Genomic DNA, 27,942 nt, shown 5'->3' on the forward strand with positions numbered 1-27,942 from the left:
ATTCTCAATGGTGAAAAACTGAAAGCATTTCCTCTAAGATCAGGAACAAGACAATGATGTCCACTTTCACCACTATTATTCAACATAGTATTGGAAGTCCTAGCCACAGCAATCAGAGAAGAAAAAGAAATAAAGGGAATACAAATTGGAAAAGAAGAAGTATATATATTGGGTGGGATAGGGAGGGTGGAAGGGAGACACAAGAGGGAGGAGATAGGGGATATATGTATATGTACAGCTGATTCACTTTGTTATAAAACAGAAACTAACACACAATTGTAAAGCAATTATACTCCAATAAAGTTGTTAAAAATAAATAAATAAATAAAAGGTAATTAAAAAAAAGTATGTCACACTGTCACTATGTGCAAATGACATGATACTATACATAGATAATCCTAAAGATGTCACCAGAAAACTACTAGAGCTAATCAATGAATTTGGTAAAGTTGCAGGATACAAAATTAATGCACAGCTAATCTCTTGCATTCCTATACACTAACAACCAAAGATCAGAAAGAGAAATTAAGGAGACAATCCCATTCACCATTGCAACAAAAAGAATGAAATACTAGGAATAAACCTACCTAAGGAGGTAAAAGACCTGCACTCAGAAAACTATAAAACACTGATGAAAGAAATCAAAGATGACACAAACAGATGGAGAGATATACCATGTTCTTGGATTGGAAGAATCAATGTTGTGAAAATGACTATATTACCCAAAACAATCTACAGATTCAATGCAATCCCTATCAAATTACCAATGGCATTTTTTACAGAACTAGAACAAAAAAATCTTAAAATTTGTATGGAGACAGAAAAGACCCCAAATAGCCAAAGCAGTCTTGAGGGAAAGAAATGAAGCTGGAGGAATCAGACTCCTTGACTTCAGACTATACTAGAAAGCTACAGTAATCAAGACAATATGGTACTCACACAAAAACAGATATATAGATCAATGGAACAGGATAGAAAGCCCATAGATAAAGCCACGCACCTATGGTCAACTAGTCTATGACAAAGGAGACAAGAATATACAATGGAGAAAAGACAGTCTCTTCAGTAAGTGGTGCTGGGAAAACTGGACAGCTAAATGTAAAAGAATGAAATTAGAACAGTCCCTAACACCATACACAAAAATAGACTCAAAATGGATTAAAGGCCTAAATGTAAGATCAGACACTATAAAACTCTTAGAGGAAACATAGGAAGAAGACTCTTTGACATAAAGCACAGCAAGATCTTTTTTGACCCACCTCCTAGAGTAATGGAAATAAAAATAAACAAACGGGACCTAGTGAACCTTAAAAGCTTTTGCACAGCAAAGGAAACTATAAACAAGACGAAAAGACAACCTTCAAAATGGGAGAAAATATTTGCAAATGAATCAATGGACAAAGGATTAATCTCCAAAATATATAAACCGCTCATGCAGCTCAATATTAAAAAAACAAACAACCCAATCAAAAAATGGGCAGAAGAACTAAATAGACATTTCTCCAAAGAAGACATACAGATGGCCAAGAGGCGCATGAAAGCTGCTCAACATCACTAATTATTAGAGAAATGCAAATCAAAAGTACAATGAGGTATCACCTCACACCATTCAGAATGGGCATCATCCGAAAATCTACAAACAAAAAATGCTGGAGAAGGTGTGGAGAAAAGGGAGCCGTCTTGCACTATTGGTAGGAATGTAAATTGATACAGCCACTATGGAGAACAGTATGAAGGTTCCTTAAAAAACTGGAAATAGAATTACCATATGACCCAGCAATCCCACTACTGGGCATATACCCGGAGAAAACCATAATTCAAAAAGACACATGCACACCAGGGTTCATTGCAGCACTATTTACAATAATCAGGTCATGGAAGCAATGTAAACGCCCATCGACAGACGAATGGATAAAGAAGATTTTGTACATATATACAATGGAATAGTACTCAGCCATAAAAAGGAATGAAATTGGGTCATTTGTAGAGACGTGGATGGACCTAGAGACTGTCATACAGAGTGATGTAAGTCAGAAAGAGAAAAACAAATATCATATATTAATACATATATGTGGAATCTAGGAAAATGGTACAGATGAACAAGTTTGCAAGGCAGAAATAGAGACACAGATGTAGAGAACAAACGTATGGACACCAAGGTGGGAAAATGGGGTGGGGGGAGAGTGGTGGTGGTGATGGTGGGATGAATTGGGTGATTGGATTGACATATATACACTAATATGTATAAAATCAATAACAAATAAGAAGCTGCTGTATAAAAAAATAATAAAATTTTAAAAAGAAAGTCAGGATATCAATTTTAATATGATAAAATAAAATTAAAGGCATAAATTAATTTTTTAAATTAATTTATTTTATGGCTGCATTGGGTCTTCATTGCTGCACGCAGGCTTTCTCTAGTTGCGGAGAATGGGGGCTACTCTTCGTTTCGGTAAGCAGGCTTCTCATCACAGTGGCTTCTCTTGTTGCAGAGCATGAGCTGTAGGCACGCGGGCTTCCATAGTTGTGGCTTGCGGGCTATAGAGCGCAGGCTCTGTAGTTGTGGAGCACAGGTTTAGTTGCTCTGTGGGATGTGAGATCTTCCCAGATCAGAGCTTGAACCCGTGTCCCCTGCATTGGCAGGTGGATTCTTAACCACTGCACCACCAGGGAAGTTCCTAAAGGCATAAATTTATGAGACAAAGAGAAACCCTTCATAAAAGAAAGATATTAAGATGATGAAATAATTATAAAAAGATACACACCTAAAAATATAACCTCAAAATAGTTAAAACAAGAATGGCAGAACTATGAAGACAAATCTGTACAACTATTGTAATTAGAAAGCTAAACTCTATTATATATTGGGTTAAAATGAGAGACTTATTTCTCTTTGATAGGTCAAATAAATGAAAAATAAGAAAATATATAAAAGTTTGGTTTACATGATCTATAATCTTGAATACATTGGCGGCAGTGGTGAAGAAAGTGAGCTTTAAAATCAGTAGAAAAATCCATTTCTTCCAAACAAATGTGATGTTCACATATACTAGGTCATCAAGGAAGCCTCATTAAGTCAAACTATCTATCTAACTTTAATGCTGTATAGTTTGGAATCTGTACTAAAGTGAAAACTAAAGTACTGTACATGTTTGAAAAGAATTACAAACTATTACATTCTCTTTGGATTGAAGAGGGCATTTTTACAGGGATTAAAAATACTTTGATCTGAACAGCAATAAATACCATGTTAACATTTGTGGGGTACAGCTAAAGTAGTACTATGAGATAAATTCATAGCTTTAAGTACATTAGAAAACAATAAATATTGAAAATAAGCCAAATAAGCTCAAAAATGAGAATAAAAGTCAATGAAATAGAGAATAGCAATCTAAAAACAATACCAAAAAAAATTAAAGCTAAAAGCTGACTTTGAAAGGACCATTTAAGATGCATAAAATTGATTAGTAAAAAGAGTAAGATGCAAATAAGATACAGAGTGAAGAAGGAGATATGATGACTGTCACAACATATTCATAAAAATAATAAAATAGTATTATTAACTATATGCTAATACTTTAGAAAACTTAGACAAAATGGATAAATTCTTGGAAAAATAAAGAATACCAAATTTGGCAAAATAATTGAATAAACCAATATGCATTAAAGAGAGTAATAAGCAAGTTCTTTTGCTGAACAACCAGTCGTAATAAAAATTATATGTTTAATTCCCTCTCATCAGACTCTGTTTTAAAAAACATATATTTGTAAATAGATTTCCCCATTAAAGTCTTTATTGTTGTTCTTCTTCCTATGGGACCAACTATAGCTCACATGAGAGCTCTGGGGGAGAAATTCTGAATAAAATAAATTTGGGGTTCAAATACAAATTTTAACATGTGTGAGATATAATGCATGTGTCTGACACTTAATAAAACTCTCTAAATTTTGTAAAAAAAAAAAAACAAAAGATATTTGAATAGTAATAAAAGATACCCTCTCCTTCTTCACCAGAACTTCAAACTCAGTTTTACAAGAGAGTATTAATGAGCTTTCAAGCAACAGATAATCCTGACCTTACAAACCTGCTGCAAAAAAATAGAAAAAAGAGAAGGACTCCTTAATTCACTTTATATCGATCTGGTTAGTATAACCATGGTTCAGCAAATTATAGTTCTGTTTGGTTTACGAGTTTTAATGCAAAAATCTTAAATGAAATACTAACTTACTGAATCCAACAGTCTATTAAAAATAATGTAACATGATCAAGTTAAGCAATGCAAGGATGGTATAATATTAGAAATTTAATTAATGTAATTTACCTCTATAATGGAATGAAGATTAAAGGAATGTGTCTATCTCAGTAGATACAGAAACAAATCATTTAATAAATTTCAAAACATTTCTGATAAAAACTAAAATAGCCTTCTTAAAGGCTGCAACAAACATTGTGCTTAAATGGGGAAATTTCTAAGCATTTCATATAATATGGGAATAACATAAGAATGCCCACCTTCATGGCTAGTATTTAATGTATACCGGAGGTCCTAGCCAACCAATTAACATAGAAAATAAATAAAATGTATAACTGATGAAAGGGAGGAGAACAAAATTCTATCATTTATAGCTGACAAAATCATTTACATGGAATTTACAATCTAATTTACAATAGAATCAACAGATAAACCGGTAGATCTAATCAGAGCATAAACAGTTTGCTACTGCTATAGTCTACAGGGAACTCTACTCAATGCTCTGTGGTGACCTAAATAGGAAGGAAATCCAAAAAAGAGGGGCTATATGTATACATATAGCTGATTTGCTTTGCTGTACAGCTGAAACTAACACAACACTGTAAAGCAACTATACCCCAATTTAAAAAAAACTAAAGGGAAACCTCAAATCAAAAGAAAAAAAGAAATGTAATAAAACATATGACTTAAATTTATAACAACTAAAAATAGTTAGCAATTAAACTAACAGAATATACAAGACTTCTGTAATGAAAACTTATGATTGCATTAAAGACCAAAAAAGATGGCCTGACAAAATAGATGTAGCATGTTTATGCATGGGAAAACATCACAAGAATATCAGTTCTCCCCTAATTACTGTACAAATTCATTGCAACTTTACACAAAATTCCAGGAAGATGTTTTGAGAAACTTATTTATTCTAAAATGTATGTGGAGGAATCAAGGTCCACAAACAGCTAAATTGGTTTTAAAACATAAGAGAGAGTGCTTATCCTACCAGACAATTAAAAGCCAGAGTATTAGAACAGTTGTGATATAAAGGAGATGCCATAAGTCAGAGGGGGGAAAATGAATTATTAAGCGGGTTGAAATCAGAAAACCACTTAAATATATATGGAAAAATACAAAGCTGGATTCTTACCTCTCACTATGAACAAATGTTAACCCCAGATTAATCATTTAGTCAATAAATATTTATTGAGCATCTACTATGGGTGAAGGACTTTTCTAGACACTGGATATATGCCAGTGAAAAAGGCAAAAGTCCTTGCCATCTTTAAAACCCTAACTGCAGAGTGTAAAAGTATAAAGTCAGTAGAAGAAAATGTAGGATAATTTTTTTTTCCACGATCTTGGAGTGGGGAAGGGCTTGTAAAACAAGGATCAAAAAGCACAAAGCATAAGGCAAAAAACACTTAATGGGCTTGATTACATCATAATTAAATCTGATTACACTTTATGACCCACGCATATAATCCAGAGGAAGTCTCTTACACTTGCATAGAGAGACTTGCTCAAGTTTGCTCATCACAGTGTTGTTCCTGATAGCAGGGAGTTGGAACCAACTTAGATATCTCTATCTCTAGAGGGAAGAAAAATGTGGTGGATGCACGCTGTGGAATACCATGCATCAGTTAGAGGCACTGGGTTGGATGTACACTCAACAATATGGAATAGAACTAAACATACTATTGAGTGAAAAAAAGTAATAACAGAATTGGAGCAATAGCACCATATCATGCAGGTAAATATAAAAGATGTATAGAGTCACAACCAATTCTGTATATTCTACAAGGGTTCATACGTACCAAGGGCATGTATCAAATAGTACAGAGCTGGTTCCATTGAAATGGGAATTAGGGATGAAGGGAAGAAAAATGAAATAAAACAAGAGTCTTGTATGGTTTGATGGTGGTAATGAGTTATGAACAAAGGAATGTGATTACTCTCCATGCCTAAGTCACTTGGACCACAGCGGAGGGAGGACTGTTTGAATGTAGGATAGCTCCAGTGGGTTCAGAGTTCTTTCTTATATTTGGCTAAAACTGCCCTCCTATAAACACCCAGCCATTGGTCTGAGTTCCGCTGTCTGGCATTGTACCCAGTGAATCTTCAGGCTCTTTCACAGAACAGCACTTCAAACCCTTGAAACGACTGCTTTAGTTTAAGTTTTCCCTCATCCAGGCCCACATACTCAGAACTTTCAGCTGTTCTTCATATGACCTGTTCAGGCTCTTCTAAATTTCAGGGAACTATAGCATGACATCCACATTAGCTATTAAATGTGGCTTGCTCGTTTGAAAACTATGCTGAAAACCCACTGGGACCAAGCATCGTGTAAGGTGCTACGCATAGATGCTCAGAAAAAAGGAGATCACTTCCATGAGAGTTATAACTGAAAGGTCTTGAATTAATAGTCATGTTCTACTGGATTTTGAAATGTATAAAGTTCAAACAAATCTCTGCTATCCAGAATAAGTGGCCACATTTTATGTATATTGATTTATTCAGTCATTTATTTAAGAAATAGTCACTGAATATATTTTCTGTGCCAAGGCTTGCTGCAGGCTCTGAAAACTGGAACATGCTTCTTTGTACCATGCAGAAAGGATCAAAGACCCAGGACCCTGGAGAGCAGGTTTGCTGTGGTGTCCTTTACCGAACCAACCAGAAGGATTTGGCCCCCTCAGCTCTCTGAATATGGCTACAGTGCACTTCTTCTCTACTATGGTTTGCTGTGACCCAAAAGTCAGAACGGCTCGTGCTTTGGGGTTCCAGCCACAATGTCTGCTCGTGTTTCCTAGAGATCTAAGTTCCTCTCTTTAATAACTTTAAAAGGTAAGGCTAGTGGGGTGAAATGAATCACTACGGTTTGAAGATGGGTGATAGAATGGGCATAGAATTTGGTACATTCCACACTGATCAGGTCTTAACTCTGCTGGGGCATTGTGTACCCTTCTGCTTAGCCACTTGTTTTATAGATGAAGAAACAGAGAAAGAGGAAGAGGTTGGTCTGCAGTCACAGAGCCAGGACTGGAACTCAGGCTCCTAACTAGCAGCCAGCGCTCTCTCTTCTCTCCCCTCTGGTCACGTGGGTGAAAGGGGGACGTCAACTGTGATGTAGTGGTGGCACCTTTAACAAGTCAAGGAGAATAGGTTCAGGCTGTCCTATTGCAAGAAAGAAGAGTGAGAGGGGAAAAGGAGTTTCGAAGCTGCTCAAGGTATATGCACGGGAGGCGGGGCAGGGGGAGTGATTTCTCTGAGACTGGTGGACAGTCACTCACACCAGGAGAGTCTAAATTGTCCGCTAGAGTTTGGCCTTACAGACCTACACCTGCAGGAGAAGCAGGGTCACTGGTGAGAGCTATCAGCCCACCTCTTCTATAAGTGCTTTGTCCAGTCTCCTTATCTTCAAGGCAAGACAGCCACATAATCGCTGTTACTGTTCTCTGGGGAAAAAAAAGCAGAAGACCAGCCATGAGGCTCAACACCCAGGAGTCACACTGACCCACACCAGTCAAGGGAAAGACTTCTCCCCAGGCAGAGGGCGATCTGATGCCACATCAAAGTGACACCTTCAAGGGCTGGGGTACCACAGGGAGCTCTCCTGGCAAAAGAGGGGGTCTGTTTATAAGTCGAACATCAGAGTTTCCAGGACCAGATGCCTCCACTCACCAGCAGAACACCTGCGCCTTCCTCAGAGTGAGAACACCTAAGGCTTGTTCTAAGGAGGCCAAGGGAAAGGGAGGAAGAAGATGAGCTAATGGGAGGAAGTTCCCACTTCGGGAGCTGAGGATTTGGGAGCTTGCTCTGCCAAGGCTGGCCAAGCATGGACAACTGGTACGGCGAGACTCTCACCCAGTTCTTGGGGACGAATTCCTGTTGGAATTTGTGGTTATTTTATCATCGCTGAGACAAATACTACCGCCACCCCAAGCATCCTGAGCAACCCATCTGGGTTTGCCTGAGGACTGCAGCACAGGTACATCCCTGGGCTTCTACTCTGCCCCATTTTATTCTTCTACGTGCTGTGGAGGGTTCAGGGAAGACCGAACCATGTTTTAAAACCTAGTTGGGAACAGGAACCACACCTTCAAACTCTATAAGTTATGGTAGAAAATGGCCGTGGGACTACAGCTGCAGCTGAACCTATAGGAAGCGGGTGCATGGGTCGCTTCTTCTCTGGGTGCACACTCCTCTATGTGGGGGAAGGGGGACAGAGAAAATGGTAGAGGAGGGTTTTGGGTTTTTCTTTTTCCATAATTAAAAAGGCACGCTTAGTCTTGTTGGGGAGGTGAGAAGTTTGCTCTGGCAGTCTAAAGGGAAACTTTGCTATAGACAGAGTACAATGGGTGTGGGGTGATTGCAGGCTCCCCAGAACTCTCTGTCCTCCGCCCTTCTCCCTAGCTAGCACTTCTGGTCCCATCCCCATCACCTACCCACTGATGACTGAAATCCCTTTCATGGGGCTATCACCACACATCCCACCTTGAGAAGACAGGGTTAAACTGTAAATGTCTCAGGAAGTCTGAGTTAAATTCGAACTACGTTGTAACTGACAGATGCTAGATTCTCTTCTGAGAGCAGACTTGCAGGGATGTAAGCAAGAGTAGCTGCTTGGGATATGATCTGGATTCTCCTCACTCAGATTTACGGACCATCTCTCCTTTTCCACCATGGCTTAATAACTTTTGGGGTGTATCTGAAATAAGTATTCCCCTAACACTATATAAATGAATGCTTAGCAAATATGGAGCAAAATGTAACAGGATGAGGCTTGGGGAGAGGGTTGAAGCAATTTTCTCATTTGAAAATTCTGCTTGTTGGCCATCTATTCCCAAACCTGTGTTGTTTGCACAAGGTCACAGAATGAGTCTGAAGTCAGCTCTTGGAGAATGTTCAGGGGCCACTCTTCCTCCCCGGGCTGTCCAAGCACAGAGAGCTCTATGTGTTTGCCACCTCCAGGAGCTCGAAGTCACCACTTCCCAACAAAATGGAAAGTGCTCTTCATAGGATGAAGCTTTTTAAAGCTAACATCCTAGAAAGGGGCAATTATCTGTATCAGTTCTGCAAAGTAGCCCAGTGGTGGAAATGGGACTAAGGTTCCTGTCTGGCACCCGTGTGAACGTTTTTTTCCCATAAATACCATCCAGCTGTATCTTCGATCTTCTCCATCTCAGGGAGGGACAGGTTCTCTTTATTGGCCTTAAAAGGTGAACCACCAGCCCTTGATTTGGTTTTTCAAACTTGGAGATCAGTTCCTCTAGGTTTGGAAAGGTCTGTCTTTGAGCGCCTTCCACGGTCTGCAAAAATGCAAGATCACTCATCATTGTGCAATTGTGTGTGAAAGATGACACTTCTCAAAACAGTGGTTTTCAGGGCTGCCGCTGAGCGGTGAATTGAAAACAGGTGGCCGACACTTGTGTGGGAGCTCACACCATACGCAATAACCAGAAACCCTCCTTTTTAAAATGGAATTCTGACTTGAGCTACTCTGAATAAAGAAGATGAACAATCAAAGGTCCCCACCTCAGTCTGCAGTATCGAATGAGCCCCCATTCTTGGCAATTTGGGGACAGTTCTTGTAGGTACACTGTGGAGGGTACCCATCTAAGAGCTTATGTCAGAGTGAGGGGGACTAATACGGGAGGACTTCTGATGGGAAATGCAAAATATGCAACTTACATACTTGATGAATTCAGACTCTCCAGGAGAGCAAAACAAGACAAAAAGTCCCGATTTAAATTGAAAATGGGAATGTCAACATGACTCAGGTAAATTGTGAATAGTTGTTTTCTCTTTACCACCTACAAACCAAGTACAATTTTCTAATATAATCTTATAGAAATAATTTTAAAACACAAGAGCTTCCTTGGCTCTTATGTATTTGATTTTCTTAATGATCACTGTGGTTCTCTTAGGACCACAGTGTTGGTCTACAGAGGAGTGGTGACAGGAAGGATCTGTGACCTGGGGTGTAGTTAACCTCCATGACAGAGATGCAGGCTGACATGGAAGAGGGCTCTACGAAAGGCTGTCACTTCAGCCCAAGGTAGCATCCAGCACAGGCCCTGATACAGAGCTGCTGTATGAAATGCCCCTCTGTGTCAATGAAATGCCCCTCTGTGTCTGTTATAACCGACTTGGATGCCTCTCTGTTTTGTTCAGACAAGAGACAAAATGGGGTATTAAGGAATTATCCAGAATTTCCCAAAATATGCACAACAAAGAAATAAATGTTTTAAAATAGGTTGCTTTCAAAGCTGCAAAAATATTTTTTAAATTTCCATATATAACCTTCACCCATACCCCAAATGTTAAAATTTTATTTGCCTTTCATTCTCTCTCTTTCTAAATATATATGTGTGTGTATATATGTATACATATATGTATTCTTTTTTAAAAAAAATTATGAGAGTAAGTTGCTGACATGATATCCCTTTGACCCTAAATACTTCATATTTCCTAAAAAGCAAGAACATTACATATCCACACTAAAATGAGGAAATTAATCGTTTTTTTTTTTTCAGGTACATTTCTAACTAAATGAACAGACCTGACCAAAGACAGTTTAGAATATCAATGGCCATTATAGGGAACTTTTTTTTAAACATCTTTATTAGAGTATAATTCCTTTACAATGGTGTGCTAGTTTCTGCTTTATAACAAAGTGAAGCAACTATACATATACATATATCCCCATATCTCCTCCCTTTTGTGTCTCCCTCCAACCCTCCCTATGAGGAAATTAATCTTGATGCAATACTATTACTAATCTACAGACCTGATGCAGATTTTGTCAATTGCCTCAATAATGTCCTTTGTGGCAAAAGAAAAATTACATATATGTGTGTGTGTGTGTGTGTGTGTGTGTGTGTGTGTGTCTGGGGATCATTGTATATTCTAATCTCTTTCAGACAGTCACAGTGAACTTTAGCATATTAAAGATTCTGAGAAATCCTGCAGTAAAAAAGTCTGCTTAACATTTATGCAAGTGTTTCAGAAAGATTAGTTCAGGAGTCTATGTTAGTAATTAAAGATTCAATGACATTTATTATACTCTATTTCCTACCAGAGAAGTAACTTAAAAAAAAAAAAAAAAAGGTTTTTCTGCTTAGCTCTCAGTAAACCAGAAGCATTAAAGAAATCCCTAAATTGCCAGTTGACTGATGCTCCCCTTTGCATTTTCATACAGCTATGGTGTCCCCGAATGTCGACTTCTTAAACATTCGGACCTCTCCCCACCTTCCCTTTCCACTCATCCTGTTCGTTGTTTAGTCTTATAATTTGACGGTAGTCTTATATGGAGTTCAGGTTGGTATATTTGACCCCTGGAGGAACTTTGTGCCTCTACACTTTTGAACAACAGCCTTGTTTTTCTTGAAAATGGAACCCAACTCTAGTGCATTCCTATTTCTCTGAAAGAAAGACAAGGTAAACTACTGATCTGATTCTAACTCTCCGCAGTGCTTCCCTGTTTAGAATGCCTCTTCATGGCATCTCAGGTTCAAGAGATGTTCTCAGGTTTTACTCCCCCCAGCTTGTGTTGTTTTTGTTATAGGAGTTCTTGTATGTTCTTACCTGTATATTGTAATACCCATGTTTCTCTTTGAAGATTCGGTATGTGTAGACCAACTTTTTAAACCTGTGGAAAGATGACTGTGTGAATCACAATGTTCTTATATGCAAATCCAGGTAATATCTACCACTGTATTTTGTGTGCAATGGCTTTGTCAATCTTGGATCCCAAAAAGAAACTGATCATTTTCAGACCTTCTCATCTGTGGGAATTTGAAAGAGAGGTTTTAAAATGGAGACCTTTATTCTATGGTGGAAGTCTGGGCTGTAGCAAAGAGAATAAGGAGAGAAATTTTACAGTTTCCATTGTCTTGGTATTTCTCTCTAGTTTTTTCACTTAGCCCTAAGTTGATACAACATACAAAACACCATCAAGCCATTCCTGTGTTGTTTATTAAGTGACAGGTCATTGACCTCATTAGAGATAGTTAATGTAACTAAAATAGAGAAGGTTGGGAATTTTGTGCAAGGAAGTGATGTATTGTGCTCTTTTTCCTCACTGGAACAGGAGCCACTGGGTAAGTAATCTAACTAGAATTTAGATAACAGACTCAATTGAGCAATTTCCAAAACAGGAAATAGCATACATTACCATATTTCCTCAATTCCAAGATGTCATCAATTGTAGGATACAGTCAATTTAGTAGTAGCTTTTGAGGAGAAAAATGCATACATTAAATGTCTCTATCAACTGTTAACTATGTTCTGATTCCAAAGAAATATTAAAATGTAAAAAATGAGGATAAAAAACATTGACATGAAGTTCAAATTATCTGACTGATCACTCCTCACCCCTTCACTTGCACCCATGCCAAAGAATCAGATGACCCATCTTTTGACTGAATTGGGAAGGCAGATAGCTATAGCTTTAAGGTACAGGAGACGTCATTGCTGATCGTCTGGTGGCTTTGACAATGGACTTCAAATCCCAATCCTTTTTGTGGGGTTTCCTGAGGCCAGAAGAAGCTAGTGGGTGTCTTTAAATCACATGACAAGCAACAAAAAGGTTTCACATGAATCCTTGTCTATATGTGACAAATTAAAGTATTCCACAGTCTGGGAAGAGGTCTCACAAGTGTCTTTTCACAGAAGTATTATTCAAATCGGGATCCAAACAAGGTCCATACATTGCTTTTGGTTGCTCACATGGTTTCTTGAAACTCAACTATCATATAGCCTAAGTTAAATTCTTAAATAAATGACTTTATGTTTAATTACATTGTTGTATTATCAGCCTAAGAAAATCTTTACTAGAGGAGTTTGAAAGAATAAAACAAATGGAGGTTCTATATTAATTAATCCAAAAGCCACATACCTCAAGTTAGAAAGACTGACATTGCTCAAATATAGTCTTATTCTTTGCAAAGTATTTTTAATGAAATAAGCCACATTGCAGTGATGCTTTACAAGAAATTGATTTACTGAACTTGTGATACCTATATGCATTTATTTTGGAATGTTTACCCCCAAAAATGCTGTAAGAGATTACAGAGCAGTGAGATTAGTATCCACTTTATACAATTGCAATATTATTGGGTCGACATAAAGACTTATTGTAATGCCTCCTATTCTAATTATTATTTTATAGATGCCACTTATAAAACTTTTAAAAGATACATGATTTTTCAGTGTGCATTTACACTCAAGGCAGTTATAAAGACCATGTTTCCCCTGGGCCTTCGGCCCCTGTCACCACGGTGACGAGGGAGCCCCTCTTTATCCCCCAACACTCACAGTCTTGTCTCTACCCTCTGCCTGGAATCCACTGGGCTAATCTCATCATGCCCTTTATCCCTGTTTGTTAGTCATTGCAAAAAGCCCAGTCTCTCAGGATATCTTTTCTCCTGTTTTCTAATCCTACAAGGCTCTGTACAGCCTGTATTGTGTCTTCTCCCCAGCTCCTGAAATCCTTCCTTGTGTTCTCTAGCACTCAAGGTTTGCCATCATCAAAGTCTCCTATGTCTTCAACCTATTCTCTAATCATCCCTGTCACCTTCTCACTCTAAGGGAAACCTGGCTCTGTCTCACGGACACTGCTTCCCCGGGACCCCACTAAAAGGCTGCTGCTCTCTCCTCACTGCGGGCCTGGAGGGGAGGCCCGTGTTCTTGCTTTTGCAGCTCTTCAATGTTGTCTCCTGTCTCCAAACCCTCAGCTTTGAGCTTCATGTAGATTATATCACCTCCTACCCAATCAAGATGTCACTATGCTGACAGCTCCTCAGCTCTGTGTTACTGCGACTCGTTTCTCCAGGATTTAGCTCCTAGCTCACTGTCACTGTCTTCAGTACTATTCCTGACTAAATTGTTGGCAATTTCAATTCACATGTAGATTATCCTTTAACATCCCAATTTCTCAGTTCCTCTAATTCCTCTCCTTCAATAATCTTGTCTTCCACCTACATCGCCTTCTCACTCCCATGTTCATAACCAGGACTGGCTACATAATTTGTGGGGCCCATAGAAAAAATGAAAATTTAACACCCCTCTTAAAAAATTACTAGGAATTTTGAGATGGTGACAGCAGAACAGTAAACCAAGTGCAGGGCCCTCTGAGTGTAGGGCCTTTGGTGGCTGCATAAGGTTGCATGCCACGAAGCCAGCCCCACTCATAACTTTGACCTTGTAATTGCCAATATGGGCAACCCTCTCATAATGTGAATTTCATGCATCCCACTCTCTTTCTCCTGCTTCCCGTCTTTCCAGATCCCTTCCCCAACATTCCCTTGACCCCATAGACTTTCCAATCCATTGATCCTACCACTTTTCAGTGTTCTCACTCATGTGTCTTCACTCCCTTCTTTACCCAGTTTAGATTGCTTGTCAACCATTACAATCACTCCCTTCAACTCCTTTATCATCTTTCACTTTATTTCCTTAATTAGCAGAATCCTGATTAAGCCCAAATCTCTACAGCTGTATGTGGCTGGGAGACAGCCACGTTCACTGTTCTCTCTTTTTTTTTTTTTTAAATTTTTTTTAATTTATTTAATTTTTGTCTGTGTTGGGTCTTCGCTTCTGCACAACGGCTTTCTCTAGTTGTGGCGAGCGGGGGCCACTCTTCATCGCGGTGCGCAGGCCTCTCACTGTCATGGCCTCTCCCGTTGCAGAGCACAGGCTCCAGACGCGCAGGCTCAGTAGTTGTGGCTCACGGGCCCAGTTGCTCCGCGGCATGTGGGATCTTCCCAGACCAGGGCTCGAACCCATGTCCCCTGCATTAGCAGGCAGATTCTCAACCACTGCGCCACCAGGGAAGCCCACTGTTCTCTCTTTAAATGACCACAAACCTCAAGTAGGCTCTTAATGCCTCCAGGTGACCATTGATTTTCCTATTCTCCTCAACAATGATTCTACACCATTTCCTTTCTTCTTAAACCTTCAACGTCTCATTCTTAACTGATGATTTCACCAAAAAGATTAAAACAATCAGAAGAGAATCTCCAGATTCCCATCACCCTAATAGCATAATAGCATCTACATGCATAGACTCTGCCTTTATTACCGTGGTTGAACTTTGCATGCTGCTCTGCAAAGCTAATCCCTCTTATTTCCACTGGTTGCCATCTGCTTTCATCTATTCAAGGACATAATTCTAGCAATTTTTCCTCTCTCTCTGATGTCATTATTATTCTTTACAAAACAGCCAGGGTGCTCCTTTTAAAAACTGTGAGTCAGATCATGTCACTCCTCTGCATAAATATCTGGTCTAGTCAATTTTGAAAAAGAAAAACCTGGTGTGTGTGTGTGTGTGTGTGTGTGTGTGTGTGTGTGTGTGTGTGCACTCAGTGCGGTGCTTCTGTCTTAACAAGTCTTATGTCTTCTTATAAAGCTATAATCAAGATAGTGAGAGTGAAGTAAGTCAGAAAGAGAAAAACAAGTACTGTATGCTAACTCATGTATATGGAATCTAAAAAAAAACAGTACTGATGAACCTAGTGGCAGGGCAGGAATAAAGATGCAGACATAGAGAATGGACTTGAGGACGCGGGGAGCGGGGAAGGGAAGTTGGGGCGAAGTGAGAGTAGCATTGACATATATACACTACCAAATGTAAAATAGATAGCCAGGGGACCTTCAAGATGGCGGAGGAGTAAGATGTGGATATCACCTTCCTCCCCACAAATATAACAAAAATACATCTACATGTGGAACAGCTCCTACAGAACACCTACTGAACGCTGGCAGAAGACCTCCGACTTCCCAAAAGGCAAGAAAATCCCCACATACTTGGGTAGGGCAAAAGAAAAAAGAAAAAACAGAGATAAAGGAATAAGGATGGGAGGGAGCTGTGAAGTAGGAAAAGTTTCCACATAATAGGAAGCCCCTTCACTGGTGGAGACAGGGGATGGGCGGCGGGGGGAAGCTTCAGAGCCACAGAGGAGAGCAAAGCAACAGGAGTGCAGAGGGCAAAGCGGAGAGCTTCCCTCACAGAGGATCAGAGCCAACCAGCACTCACCAGCCTGAGAGGCTTTTCTGCTTACCTGCTGGGGTGGGCGGGGGCTGCGAGCTGAGGCTCAGGCTTCAGAGGTGAGATCCCAGGGAGAGGGCTGGGGTTGGCTGCATGAACACAGCCTGAAGGGGGCTAGTGTGCCACAGCTAGCCAGGAGAGAGTCTGGGAAAAAGTGTGGACCTGCCTAAGAGCCAAGAGACCATTGTTTCGGGGTGCATGAGGAGAGGGGATGCAGAGCACCACCTAAATGAGCTCCAGAGACGGGTGTGAGCTGAAGCTATCAGCTCGGACCCCAGAGACAGGAATGAAATGCTAAGGCTGCTGCTGCAGCCACCAAGAAGCCTGTGTGCAAGCACAGGTCACTATCCATACCCCCCCCAGGAGCCTGAGCAACAAACCACTGCCAGAGTTCTGTGATCCAGGGACTGGTTCCCCGGGAGAACACATGGTGTGCCTCAGGCTGTTGCAATGTCACACCAGCCTCTGCCACCGCAGGCTCGCCCCACATTCCAATAGTAACTACCGTACCCCTCCCTCCCCCCAGCCTGAGTGAGCAAGAGCCCCCTAATCAGCCTCTGCTTTAACCCTGTACTCTCTGGGTGGGAACAGATGCCTAAGGGTAACCTACATGCGGAGGTGGGGCTAAAACCAAAGCTGAACCCCAGGAGCTATGCGAACAAAGATGAGAAAGGAAAATTTTTCCATGCAGCCTCTGGAGCAGCGGATTAAATCCCCACAATCAATTTGATGTACCTGGTATCTGTGGAATACATGAATAGACAATGAATCGTCCCAAAATTGAGGCGGTGGACTTTGGAAGAAAGTGTGGGGTTTGGGGTTTGCTGTCTGCAACTGATTTGTTTCTGATCTTTATGTTTATCTTAGTATAGTTTTTAGCGCTTGTTATTGTTGGTGGATTTGTTTATTGGTTTGGTTGCTCTTTTCTTTTTTAAAAATTATTATTTAAAAAAATTTTTATTTTAATAATTTTTAAATTTATTATTAATTTTCCTTCTTTTTTTCTCTCTCTTCTGAGCCATGTGGCTGACAGGGTCTTGGTGCTCTGGCCTGGTGTCAGGCCTGAGCCTCTGAGGTGGGAGAGCCAAGTTCAGGACTGGGCCACCAGAGACCTCCTGCCCATCGGCGAGAGCTGTCCCAGAAATCTCCGTCTCAATGTTAACACCCAGCTCCACCTAATGGCCAGCAAGCTCCAGTGCTGGACTTCCCATGCCAAACAACTAGCAGGACAGGAACGCAGCCCCACCCATTGGCAGAGAGGCTGCCTAAAATCATACTAACTTCACAGACAACCCAAAACACACCACTGGATGTGGCCCTGCCCACCAGAAAGACAAGATCCAGCCCCACCCACCAGAACACAGGTACCAGTCCCCTCCACCAGGAAGCCTACACAACCCACTGAACCAACCTCACCCACTGGGGGCAGACACCAAAACAACAGGAATTACGAACATGCAGCCTGAGAAATGGAGACCCTAAACACAGTAAGTTAAACAAAATGAGAAGACAGAGAAATATGCAGCAGATGAAGGAGCAAGGTAAAAACCCACCAGACCAAACAAATGAAGAGGAAATAGGCAGTCTACCTGAAAAAGAATTCAGAGTAATGATAATAAAGATGATCCAAAATCTTGGAAATAGAATAGACAAAATGCAAGAAATGTTTAACAAGGACATGGCAGAACTAAAGATCAAACAAACAGTGATGAACAACACAACAAATGAAATTAAAAATTCTCTAGAAGGAACGAATAACAGAATAACTGAGGAAGAAGAACAGATAAGTGACCTGGAAGATAAAATACTGAAAATAACTACCACAAGGCAGAATAAAGAAAAAAAAGAATGAAAAGAATTGAGGACAGTCTCAGAGACCTCTTGGACTGCATTAAATGTACAAACATTCAAATTACAGGGGTCTCAGAAGAAGAAGAGAGAAGGAAAGCATCTGAGAAAATATTTAAAGAGATTATAGTTGAAAACCTCCCTAACATGGGACAGTCAATCAAGTACAGGAAGCGCAGAGAGTCCCATACAGGATAAATCCAAGGAGAAAAACGCCAAGACACATATTAATCAAACTATCAAAAATTAAATACAAAGAAAAGATATTAAAAGCAGCAAGGGAAAAGCAACAAATAACATACAAGGGAATCCCCATAAAGTTAACAGCTGATCTTTCAGCAGAAACTGCAAGCCAGAAGGGAGTGGCAGAACATATTTAGAGTGATGAAGGAGAAAAACCTACAACCAAGATTACTCTACCCAGCAGGATCTCATTCAGATTCAACGGAGAAACTAAAACCTTTACTAACAAGCAAAAGTTAAGAGAATCCAGCACCACCAGACCAGGTTGCATCAAATGTTAGAGGAATTTCTCTAGGCAGGAAACACAAGAGAAGGAAAAGACCTATGAAAACAAACCTAAAACAATTATGAAAATGGTAATAGGAATGTACATATCGATAATTACCTAAATGTGAATGGATTAAATGCTCCAACCAAAGGACATAGACTGGCTGAAAGGATACAGAAACAAGCCCCATATATATGCTGTCTACAAGAGACCCACTTCAGACTTAGGGACACATACAGACTGAAAATGAGGGGATGAAAAAAGATATTCCATGCCATTGGAAATCAAAAGAAAGCTGGAGTAGCAATTCTCATATCAGACAAAATAGACTTTAAATAAAGATTACTACAAGAGACAAAGAAGGACACTACATAATGATCAAGGGATCAATTCAAGAAGAATATATAACAATTGTAAATATTTATGCACTCAGCATAGGGGTGCCTCAGTACATAAGGCAAATGCTAACAGCCATAAAAGGGGAAATCAACAGTAATACAGTTAGTGGGGGACTTTAACACCCCAATTTCACCAATGGACAAATCATCCAAAATGAAAATAAATACGGAAACACAAGCTTTAAATGACACATTGGACAAGATATACTTAATAGATATTTATAGGACATTCCATCCAAAACAACAGAATACACTTTCTTCTCAAGTGCTCATGGAACATTCTCCAGGATAGATCATATCTTGGGTCACAAATCAAGCCTTGGTAAATTTAAGAAAATTGAAATCGTATCAAGTATCTTTTCCGACCACAACACTATGAGACTAGATATCAATTACAGGTAAAAAATACAAACATACGGAGGCTAAACAGTACGCTACTAAATAAGAGCATATTTTTATCAAGAGATCACTGAAGAAATCAAAGAGAAAATTTAAAAAATACCTAGAAACAGACAATGAAAACACAATGACCCAAAACCTATGGGATGCAGCAAAAGCAGTTCTAAGAGGGAAGTTTATAGCAATACAATCGTAACTTAAGAAACAAGAAAAATCTCAAATAAACAACCTAGCCTTACACCTAAAGCAATTAGAGAAAGAACAACAACAAAAAAACCCCCAAAGTTAGCAGAAGGAAAGAAATCATAAAGATCAGATCAGAAATAAATGAAAAAGGAATGAAGGGCACAATAGCAAAGATCAATAAAACTAAAAGCTGGTTCTTTGAGAAGATAAACAAAATTGATAATCCATTAGTCAGACTCATCAAGAAGAAAAGGGAGAAGACTCATCAACAGAATTAGAAATGAAAAAGAAGTAACAACTGACACTGCAGAAATACAAAGGATCATGAGAGATTACTACAAGCAACTCTATGCCAATAAAATGGGCAACCTGGAAGAAATGGACAAATTCTTAGAAAAGCACAGTGTTCTGAGACTGAACCAGGAAGAAATAGAAAATATCAACAGACCAATCACAAGCACTGAAATTGAAACTGTGATTAAAAATCTTCAAACAAACAAAAGCCCAGGACCAGATAACTTCACAGGTGAATTCTATCAAACATATAGAGAAGAGCTAACACCTATCCTTCTCAAACTCTTCCAATTTATAGCAGAGGGAGGAACACTCCCAAACTCATTCTATGAGGCCACCATCACCCTGATACCAAAACCAGACAAAGATGTCACAAAAAAAGAAAACTATCAGCATTGATGAAAATAGATGCAAAAATCCTCAACAAAATAATAGCAAGCAGAAGCCAACAGCACATTAAAAGGATTATATACCATGATCAAGTGGGATTTATCTCAGGGATGCAAGGATTCTTCAATATACGCAAATCAATCAATATGATACACCATATCAACAAATTGAAGGATAAAAAGCATATGATCATCTCAATAGATGCAGAAAAAGCTTTTGACAAATTTCAACACCAATTTATAGTAAACACTCTCCAGAAAATGGGCATAAAGGGAACCTACCTCAACATCATAAAGGCCATATATGACAGACCCACAGCCAACATTGTTCTCAATGGTGAAAAAGAGAAACCATTTCCTCTAAGATCAAGAACAAGACAAGGTTGCTCACTCTCACTGCTGTTATTCAACATAGTTTTGGAAGTTTTAGCCACAGCAATCAGAGAAGAAAAAGAAGTAAAAGGAATCCAAATCAGAAAAGAAGAAGTAAAACTGTCACTGTTTGCAGATGGCATGATACTATACATAGAGAATCCTAAAGATGCTACCAGAAAACTACTAGAGCTAATCAATGAATTTGGTGAAGTAGCAGGAGACAAAATTAATGCACAGAAATCTCTTGCATTCCTATACATTAACAACAAAATACCAGAAAGAGAAATTAAGGAAACAATCCCATTTACTATTGCAACAAAAAGCATAAAATACCTACGAATAAACCTACCTAAGGAGAAAAAAGCCCTGTATGCAGAAAACTATGAGACACTGACGAAAGAAATTAAAGATAATACAAATGGAGAGATATACCATGTTCTTGGATTGGAAGAATCAACATTGTGAAAATGACTCTACTACCCAATGCAATCTACAGATTCAATGCAATCCCTATCAAACTACCAATGGCATTTTTCACAGAACTAGAACAAAAAATTTCACAATTTGTATGGAAACACAAAAGACCCTGAATAGCGAAAGCAATCTAGAGAAAGAAAAATGGAGCTGGAGGAATCGGACTCCGTGACTTCAGACTATACTACAAAGCTACAGTAATCAAGGCAGTATGGTACTGGCACAAAAATACAAATATAGATCAATGGAACAGGCTAGAAAACCCAGAGATAAAACTACATACATATGGTCACCTTTTCTTTGATAAAGGGGGCAAGAATATACAATGGAGAAAAGACAGCCTCTTCAGTAATTTGTGCTGGGAAAACTGGACAGCTACATGTAAAAGAATGAAATTAGAACATTCCCTAACATTGTATACAAAAATAGACTCCAGGGCTTCCCTGGTGGCACAGTGGTTGAGAGTCCGCCTGCCGATGCAGGGGAAATGGGTTCGTGCCCCGGTCCAGGAGGATCCCACATGCCACAGAGTGGCTGGGTCCATGAGCCATGGCCCCTGAGCCTCCGTGTCCGGAGCCTGTGCTCCACAATGGGAGAGGCCACAACAGTGAGAGGCCTGTGTATGGCAAAAAAAAGAAAAAAAAAATAGACTCCAAATGGATTAAAGACCTAAATGTAAGGCCAGACACTATCAAACTCTTAGAGGAAAACATAGGCAGAACACTCTATGACATAAATCACAGCAAGATCCTTTTTGACCCACCTCCTAGAGAAATGGAAATAAAAACGAAAACTAACAAATGTGACCTAGTGAAACTTAAAAGTTTTGCATAGCAAAGGAAACCATAAACAAGATGAAAAGACATCCCTCAGAATGGGAGAAAATATTTGCAAATGAAGCAACTGACAAAGGATTAATCTCCAAAATATACAAGCAGCTCATGCAGCTCAATATGAAAAAAACAAACAACCCAATCCAAAAATGGGCAGAAGACCTAAATAAACATTTCTTCAAAGAAGATATACAGATTGCCAACAAACACATGAAAGGATGCTCAACATCACTAATCTTTAGAGAAATGCAAATCAAAACTAATGAGGTATCACCCTCACACAGGTCAGAATGGCCATCATCAAAAAATCTTCAAACAATAAATGCTGGAGAGGGTGTGGAGAAAAGGGAACCCTCTTGCACTGTTGGTGGGAATGTAAATTGATACAGCCACTGTGGAGAACAGTATGGAGGTTCCTTAAAAAGCTACAAATAGAACTACCATATGACCCATCAATCCCACTGCTGGGCATATACCCTGAGAAAACCATAATTCAAAAAGAGTCATGTAACAAAATGTTCACTGAAGCACTATTTACAATAGCCAGGACATGGAAGCAACCTAAGTGTCCATTGACAGATGAATGGGTAAAGAAGATGTGGCACATATATACAATGGAATATTACTCAGCCATAAAAAGAAACCAAATTGAGTTATTTGTAGTGAGGTGGATGGACCTAGAGTCTGTCATACAGAGTGAATTATGTCAGAAAGAGAAAAACAAATACCGTATGCTAACACATTTATATGGAATCTAAAAAACAAGACAGCTCTGACGAACATTGGGGCAGGACAGGAATAAAGATGCTTATGTAGAGAATGGACTTGACACGAAGAAGGGGAAAGGTAAGGTGGAACGAAGTGAGAGAGTAGCATTTACATATATACATTACCAAATGTAAAATAGATAGCTAGTGGGAAGCAGTTGTATCCCACAGGGAGATCAGCTTGGTGCTTTGTGACCACCTAGAGGGGTGGGATAGGGTGGATGGGAGGGAGTCTCAAGAGGGAGGGGATATGGGGATATATGTATGCATATGGCTGATTCACTTTGTTGTACAACAGAAACTAACACAGCATTATGAAGCAATTATACTCCAATAAATATGTATTAAAAAAAAAAGATAGTGAGGAACTGGCTCTCGAGTCAAGAAGACATTAATGGACTAAAATAGCCCAGAAACAGACCCATATATGTATAAAAACTTGATATAGGACAGAGCTGGCATAGCAGATGAATGAGAAAGGGATAGACTGTTTTTTAAATGATAATGGTAATGTTTTTATGTGTAAACAAATAAAATTGGATTCCTGCTTCACACTCTAATTGAAGATCCAATTATGAAAAAACAAAACACTAAGCTTGGGAGAAATGTAAGTGACCGACTTAATGACCCTGAGTTAAGGAAGGAGTTCTTAAATCACAAAAAGTACAAGCCAAAAGATAAGATTAATAAACTCACTATATTAAAATTAAAACTTCTATTTATCAAAATATACTATTAACAAAGTGAAGAAGTCTGCAAGTTGGGAGAAGATAATTGCAACCCTAATATATTGATAAAATGGGAACATTAATGTACAATAAGAAAAAGACAAGTACAATGGCCAGTAAACATATGAAAAGGTGCTTCACTTCACTAACAATCAGGGAAATAGAAATGAAACCACATTAGATATAATTTCATACCAGATTGGCAACGATGTAAGAGTTAACTAATTCAAAATATTGGTTGTGATTTGGAGCTATACAAGGTTTTATATACTATTAATTGGGGTATGATTAGATACGAATATCTTGGAGAACAATTTGGCAAAATTTAGTAAAGTTGAAATGTGTATAATCCATGAGCCCAAGTGTCTACTCTTTCGGATTGGCACTATTGAAACAAAACTGACAATGCCAGTATTTTATTACTTATTACAAAACAAAGATCAGTGAAACTATGTATTTATTACATTTAAATATATTTTAAAAATAAGTATATTATAAAGTACAAATAAAAGTGTAAATTAATGAAAAATACATATTTTCTAATATGAACTATTATTAGATTAACTTAATCAAAATACAGTATTCAAAAATAACACATACTCTCTAAAACTTACTAAATTATAATTAATAATGAAAGTTTAAAGTAAAATAGCTTTTTTAGTGCAATTTTGAGATTAAAGATAAAAGAACAAGGGAGGGAGGGAGAGGGAGGAAGGCGGGGAGGAAGCGGTATCAGTGGAGTCATCACTGAGTTCTGAGGGGTTTTGGTGCAAATTTTTCCATCTGTTGGAAAAGTTCTGTTTACACTAGTTGGGAAATGCTAAAGATGTAAGAATAGGCTAAGTAAATCTTTTCCTATGATTTGTTGATCTTCAACAAACATCTCTTGTTCTGCAACTTTGAAAAAAATCTATTATGAACATTTTGGCTCTTTGTGGGAGCTGATATCTCTTTACTGAAAACAAGCTACAGAGTTTGTTATTTAAGCCTTTAGTAATCACAGTGGTTAACTTTCTAGATTCCAGATGCTTACTGACTGCTCTGAAACAGCCTTTATCCAAACACAAAAGCAAAACAATTAAACAGATAAAAAGTGCCCACCACTAAGTATTTGTTATTTTTGCCAACAACCTCACTTCTTTTGAAGTACACTATTTTGTGGTAAAGGCTATGTTTTAATTCTCTAATAATTCTCTTTTAGAGTGGTTTTACTTTTTTCAATATTCAAGAAAATTTTTATGTTTTTCAAAAAACAGACCTAAAATGAATATAGTCTTAAAATTTGTATCCCTGATTTTCCCCCTGTGTTTTTAAGAGTATGGAATGGGGGATGGGGTGACTTCAGGCTGATTCTCATGGGGAGAGAAGAGGAATGTTGGGTAGATGGGGTTTAATCGGTGCATGTATTCCTGTCTTAACAGGTCTCAAGTGATAATCAATATCACAAGAACCTCACTATGTACATACTACATACCTCGATAACCAGCCACATGCCACCTCTGCCACCCAGGCTTTGCTCAAAGACTTGGCAGAGAAAGGCAGCTGAATTGATTCAAGGCACCTAGTGCATCAGGTAAGGCACCCTGGGGTGGGGCATTCCATCAGGGGGAAAGGAGGGGAACCTTTGGAAAAAGTAGTCCATTACTATCGAAACATACTTATCATACCGAATTTTAATTATCCATTTCCTCATCTGTATTTCATACTCGGGCCAGAATCATGTCTGTTTTGTTCACTCTAGCACCACTGTCAATCTTACAATACATTCTCAATAACTGTTTGCTGAGTTGCATTGAATTATCTTAATAAGAAATGTGCCAAGTGTGTATGAAAAATCTTACCAAGAGACATAAATGAACAAAATAAAAGGAGGTGGAATGTTTTTGAATGGAAAGACTGACTACTGTGAAAATATGAACTCTTACCAAATTATATTTTAATTTGTATTTCTACCTCCAACCTGGCCCTGAACTCCAGACTCATTTTTTCTACCTAACATTAACTACTTAACATTAACTACTTAACATCTCCTCTTGGATGTTAGATATTTCAAACTTAACGTGGCCAGAACACTGTCTCTTACATACGAACAAGTTCTGTACTGAGAGGGCGTTCATAAGTCCAATTTGTTTGTAAGTCCAATTTGTTCGTAAGTCCAACAAACTTAGCCTAGGTACCCAACTAACAGAATTGGCTATACAGTACTGTACTGTAATAAGTTTATAATACTTTTCACACAAATAATACATAACAAGCAAACAAACAAAACTTTTTAATCTTACAGTACAGTACCTTGAAAAGTACAGTAGTACAGTACAATTGCTGGCTTCCAGGGGCTGGCATCGAGTGAACAGGCAAGAAGAGTTACTGACTGGAGGAGGGAGAGGGGGTGGGAGATGGTAGAGCTGAAGGATCGTCAGCAGTAGGAGACAGAGGACAAGCTGCAGTTTCACTCATGCCTGACGTTGATGGCACAGGTTCTGGTTCCTTGCTGGATTCAATTCTATCTACCCTCTTGAAAAAAACGATCCAGTGATGTCTGGGTAGCTCTTTTTTTCTCACCATAGATGACACGGTGGCACCGGATTGCATTCTGAATGGCTGCTGCAACCTTCGTGTACCATTCTACGTTCAGGTCCTATGCCTCAAAAACTAACAGTGCTTCCTCAAATAAAGAAAATCCCCTTGCCATTTTCTGTGCCGTGAATCTCTCCTTAGCAGTACCACCTACATCACCGCTGCTTTTATGCTTGCTACCAGACATCCTGGGCTTGAAATAAAGATACTGTACTACTGTACTCTATATAGTACTGTACAGTAAAGTACAAAAGCACAACCACTTGTAGAGGATGCACACACGTGGCAAGGTACGCCAGACATGTGAACTAACTTACGAGATTGGACATGCCAACGCATGTTTGCATCTTTGAAAGTTCACAACTTGAAGGTTCTTATGTAGGGGACTTACTGTACTAGTATATACATGTGCCGGATATTTTCTGTATCTCCAGATCCTCTTTCTAACTTTCCCCACTCTGCTCTGTGCTCTGACCTCTATGGGCTCCCTTGCTCTCAGGCCTCTGATTGGGTTCAGTCAGTGGGAGACACATATATAAAGAGTATACACAGAAATGGATATTAGGATGTTAAACCAAGAAGGATAAAGTAGCTGATTTACTTTGTTATACAGCAGAAATTAACACACCATTGTAAAGCAATTATACTCCAATAAAGATGTTTAAAAAAAAAGAGTATATACAGAAATGGATATTAGGATGTTAAACCAAGAAGGATAAAATAGAAGATTTGTTGGCTGAATTCATAAATAAAGGCACACTCACCCAGGATTCGGAATTAATATGCTAGCTCATGCACTGGGGAGTGACATAAACATTCTGCTAGACTGGTTAATTGAAGCATGGATTTAATGGTGGCTCACATTCAATGGAGATCAAAATGCCAAAACTTCCCTGGAATTCTATAGAGAAAGGAATCTGAAAACTCAGGAAATGGGAATATTATAATAAATCTATTAATGCAAACTGTCTAGTTATTCCTCACCCCCCTTCAAGGTGTCTGAAGGTCAGCACCTTCATGATGAACTAAAAAATAAATTGTGAGGAGAGAACCAGCATCTTTGAAAACTATCTCTGTGCTGTAAGCTGGAGTTGACAGTGGGAAATCCTGAAATGGTTGGGTGCCCTGATTTTAGTGGAAATAATGGGATCAAGGAATAGTAGAGGTTGGGTGTTAGCACTCAATGAGAGACAAAGACGGCACAATTATCATAAGCCAGAGGGATGTAACAGTGTAAGAGCAATTTGCTGTACAGGGATCTGCGGTGATGTTTAATTGATTCACTGGATTCCAAAGCATAGAATGATGGACAGCCTAAAGTTCTGTTGGATATAAAGTAAGCAGAGAACTTCTAGGTCTTGTGGCACAACACTGACTTGAGTCACAGAGTAGGGATTCTTGGATGTCTTACCCAATCTACAGATTTAATCCAGTTGACAGACTCAGATCCCTTTTGTTGAGAGTGGTGTTGGGTTTCTGGATTGCTTTAAGGAAGGAATGTGACCACACTTCCCCAAACCTTTTCCAGAAGAATGTACAACATTTACTAGGGGCACTGTGTACTGGGAAAAGGAAAAATACCCAATATTTTTTAGGGTTGTTTGATACTGGCTCTGAACTGACACTAATTTTTGGAGACTCAAATGTTCCCATGATCCAGCAGTCAGAGGTAGAACTCATGGGAGTCAGGTGATAGAAGAAATCTTGGCCCGAGTCTACTTCAAGTGGATCCAGTGGGACCACGGGACCATCCTATGGTTATTTCCCCAGTTCCAGAATGCACTTACAGACTTAGGAATTGTCAAAATCTTTTCATTTGTTCTTTGAATCATAGAATGAGGACTATTGTAGTGGGAAGGACAAA

At 39.0% G+C, this 27,942-nt stretch overlaps 1 protein-coding gene across 6 annotated transcripts in view; it reads right to left on the reverse strand.

Moving 5' to 3' along the window:
- Nucleotides 1-2,627: 2,627 nt before the first annotated feature.
- The window catches only part of SH2D1B (SH2 domain containing 1B), a 37,196-nt gene continuing 11,881 nt past the window's right edge, over nucleotides 2,628-27,942 (reverse strand). Inside the window, exons 2-5 of one of the 6 annotated variants that reach the window (XM_027099203.1) lie at nucleotides 11,838-11,901; nucleotides 9,394-9,559; nucleotides 7,633-7,705; nucleotides 2,628-2,678 (exon numbers count right to left, since the gene is read on the reverse strand). In XM_027099203.1, coding sequence (XP_026955004.1) covers nucleotides 7,668-7,705; nucleotides 9,394-9,559; nucleotides 11,838-11,901 — 268 coding nt within the window. In that variant the 3' untranslated portion in view covers nucleotides 2,628-2,678; nucleotides 7,633-7,667. Of the gene's footprint in view, nucleotides 2,679-2,953; nucleotides 4,086-4,286; nucleotides 4,548-5,289; nucleotides 7,425-7,632; nucleotides 7,706-9,393; nucleotides 9,560-11,837; nucleotides 11,902-27,942 lie in introns of those variants that run through there. The other 5 variants (XM_027099206.1, XM_027099204.1, XM_027099205.1 and 2 more) reach the window with 5 other exon arrangements.

This window comes from Aethalodelphis obliquidens, unplaced genomic scaffold, assembly GCF_003676395.1.
Source record: "Aethalodelphis obliquidens isolate GAN/ISIS:26980383/991018 unplaced genomic scaffold, ASM367639v1 scaffold130, whole genome shotgun sequence".
Taxonomy (NCBI): Eukaryota; Metazoa; Chordata; class Mammalia; order Artiodactyla; family Delphinidae; genus Aethalodelphis; species Aethalodelphis obliquidens.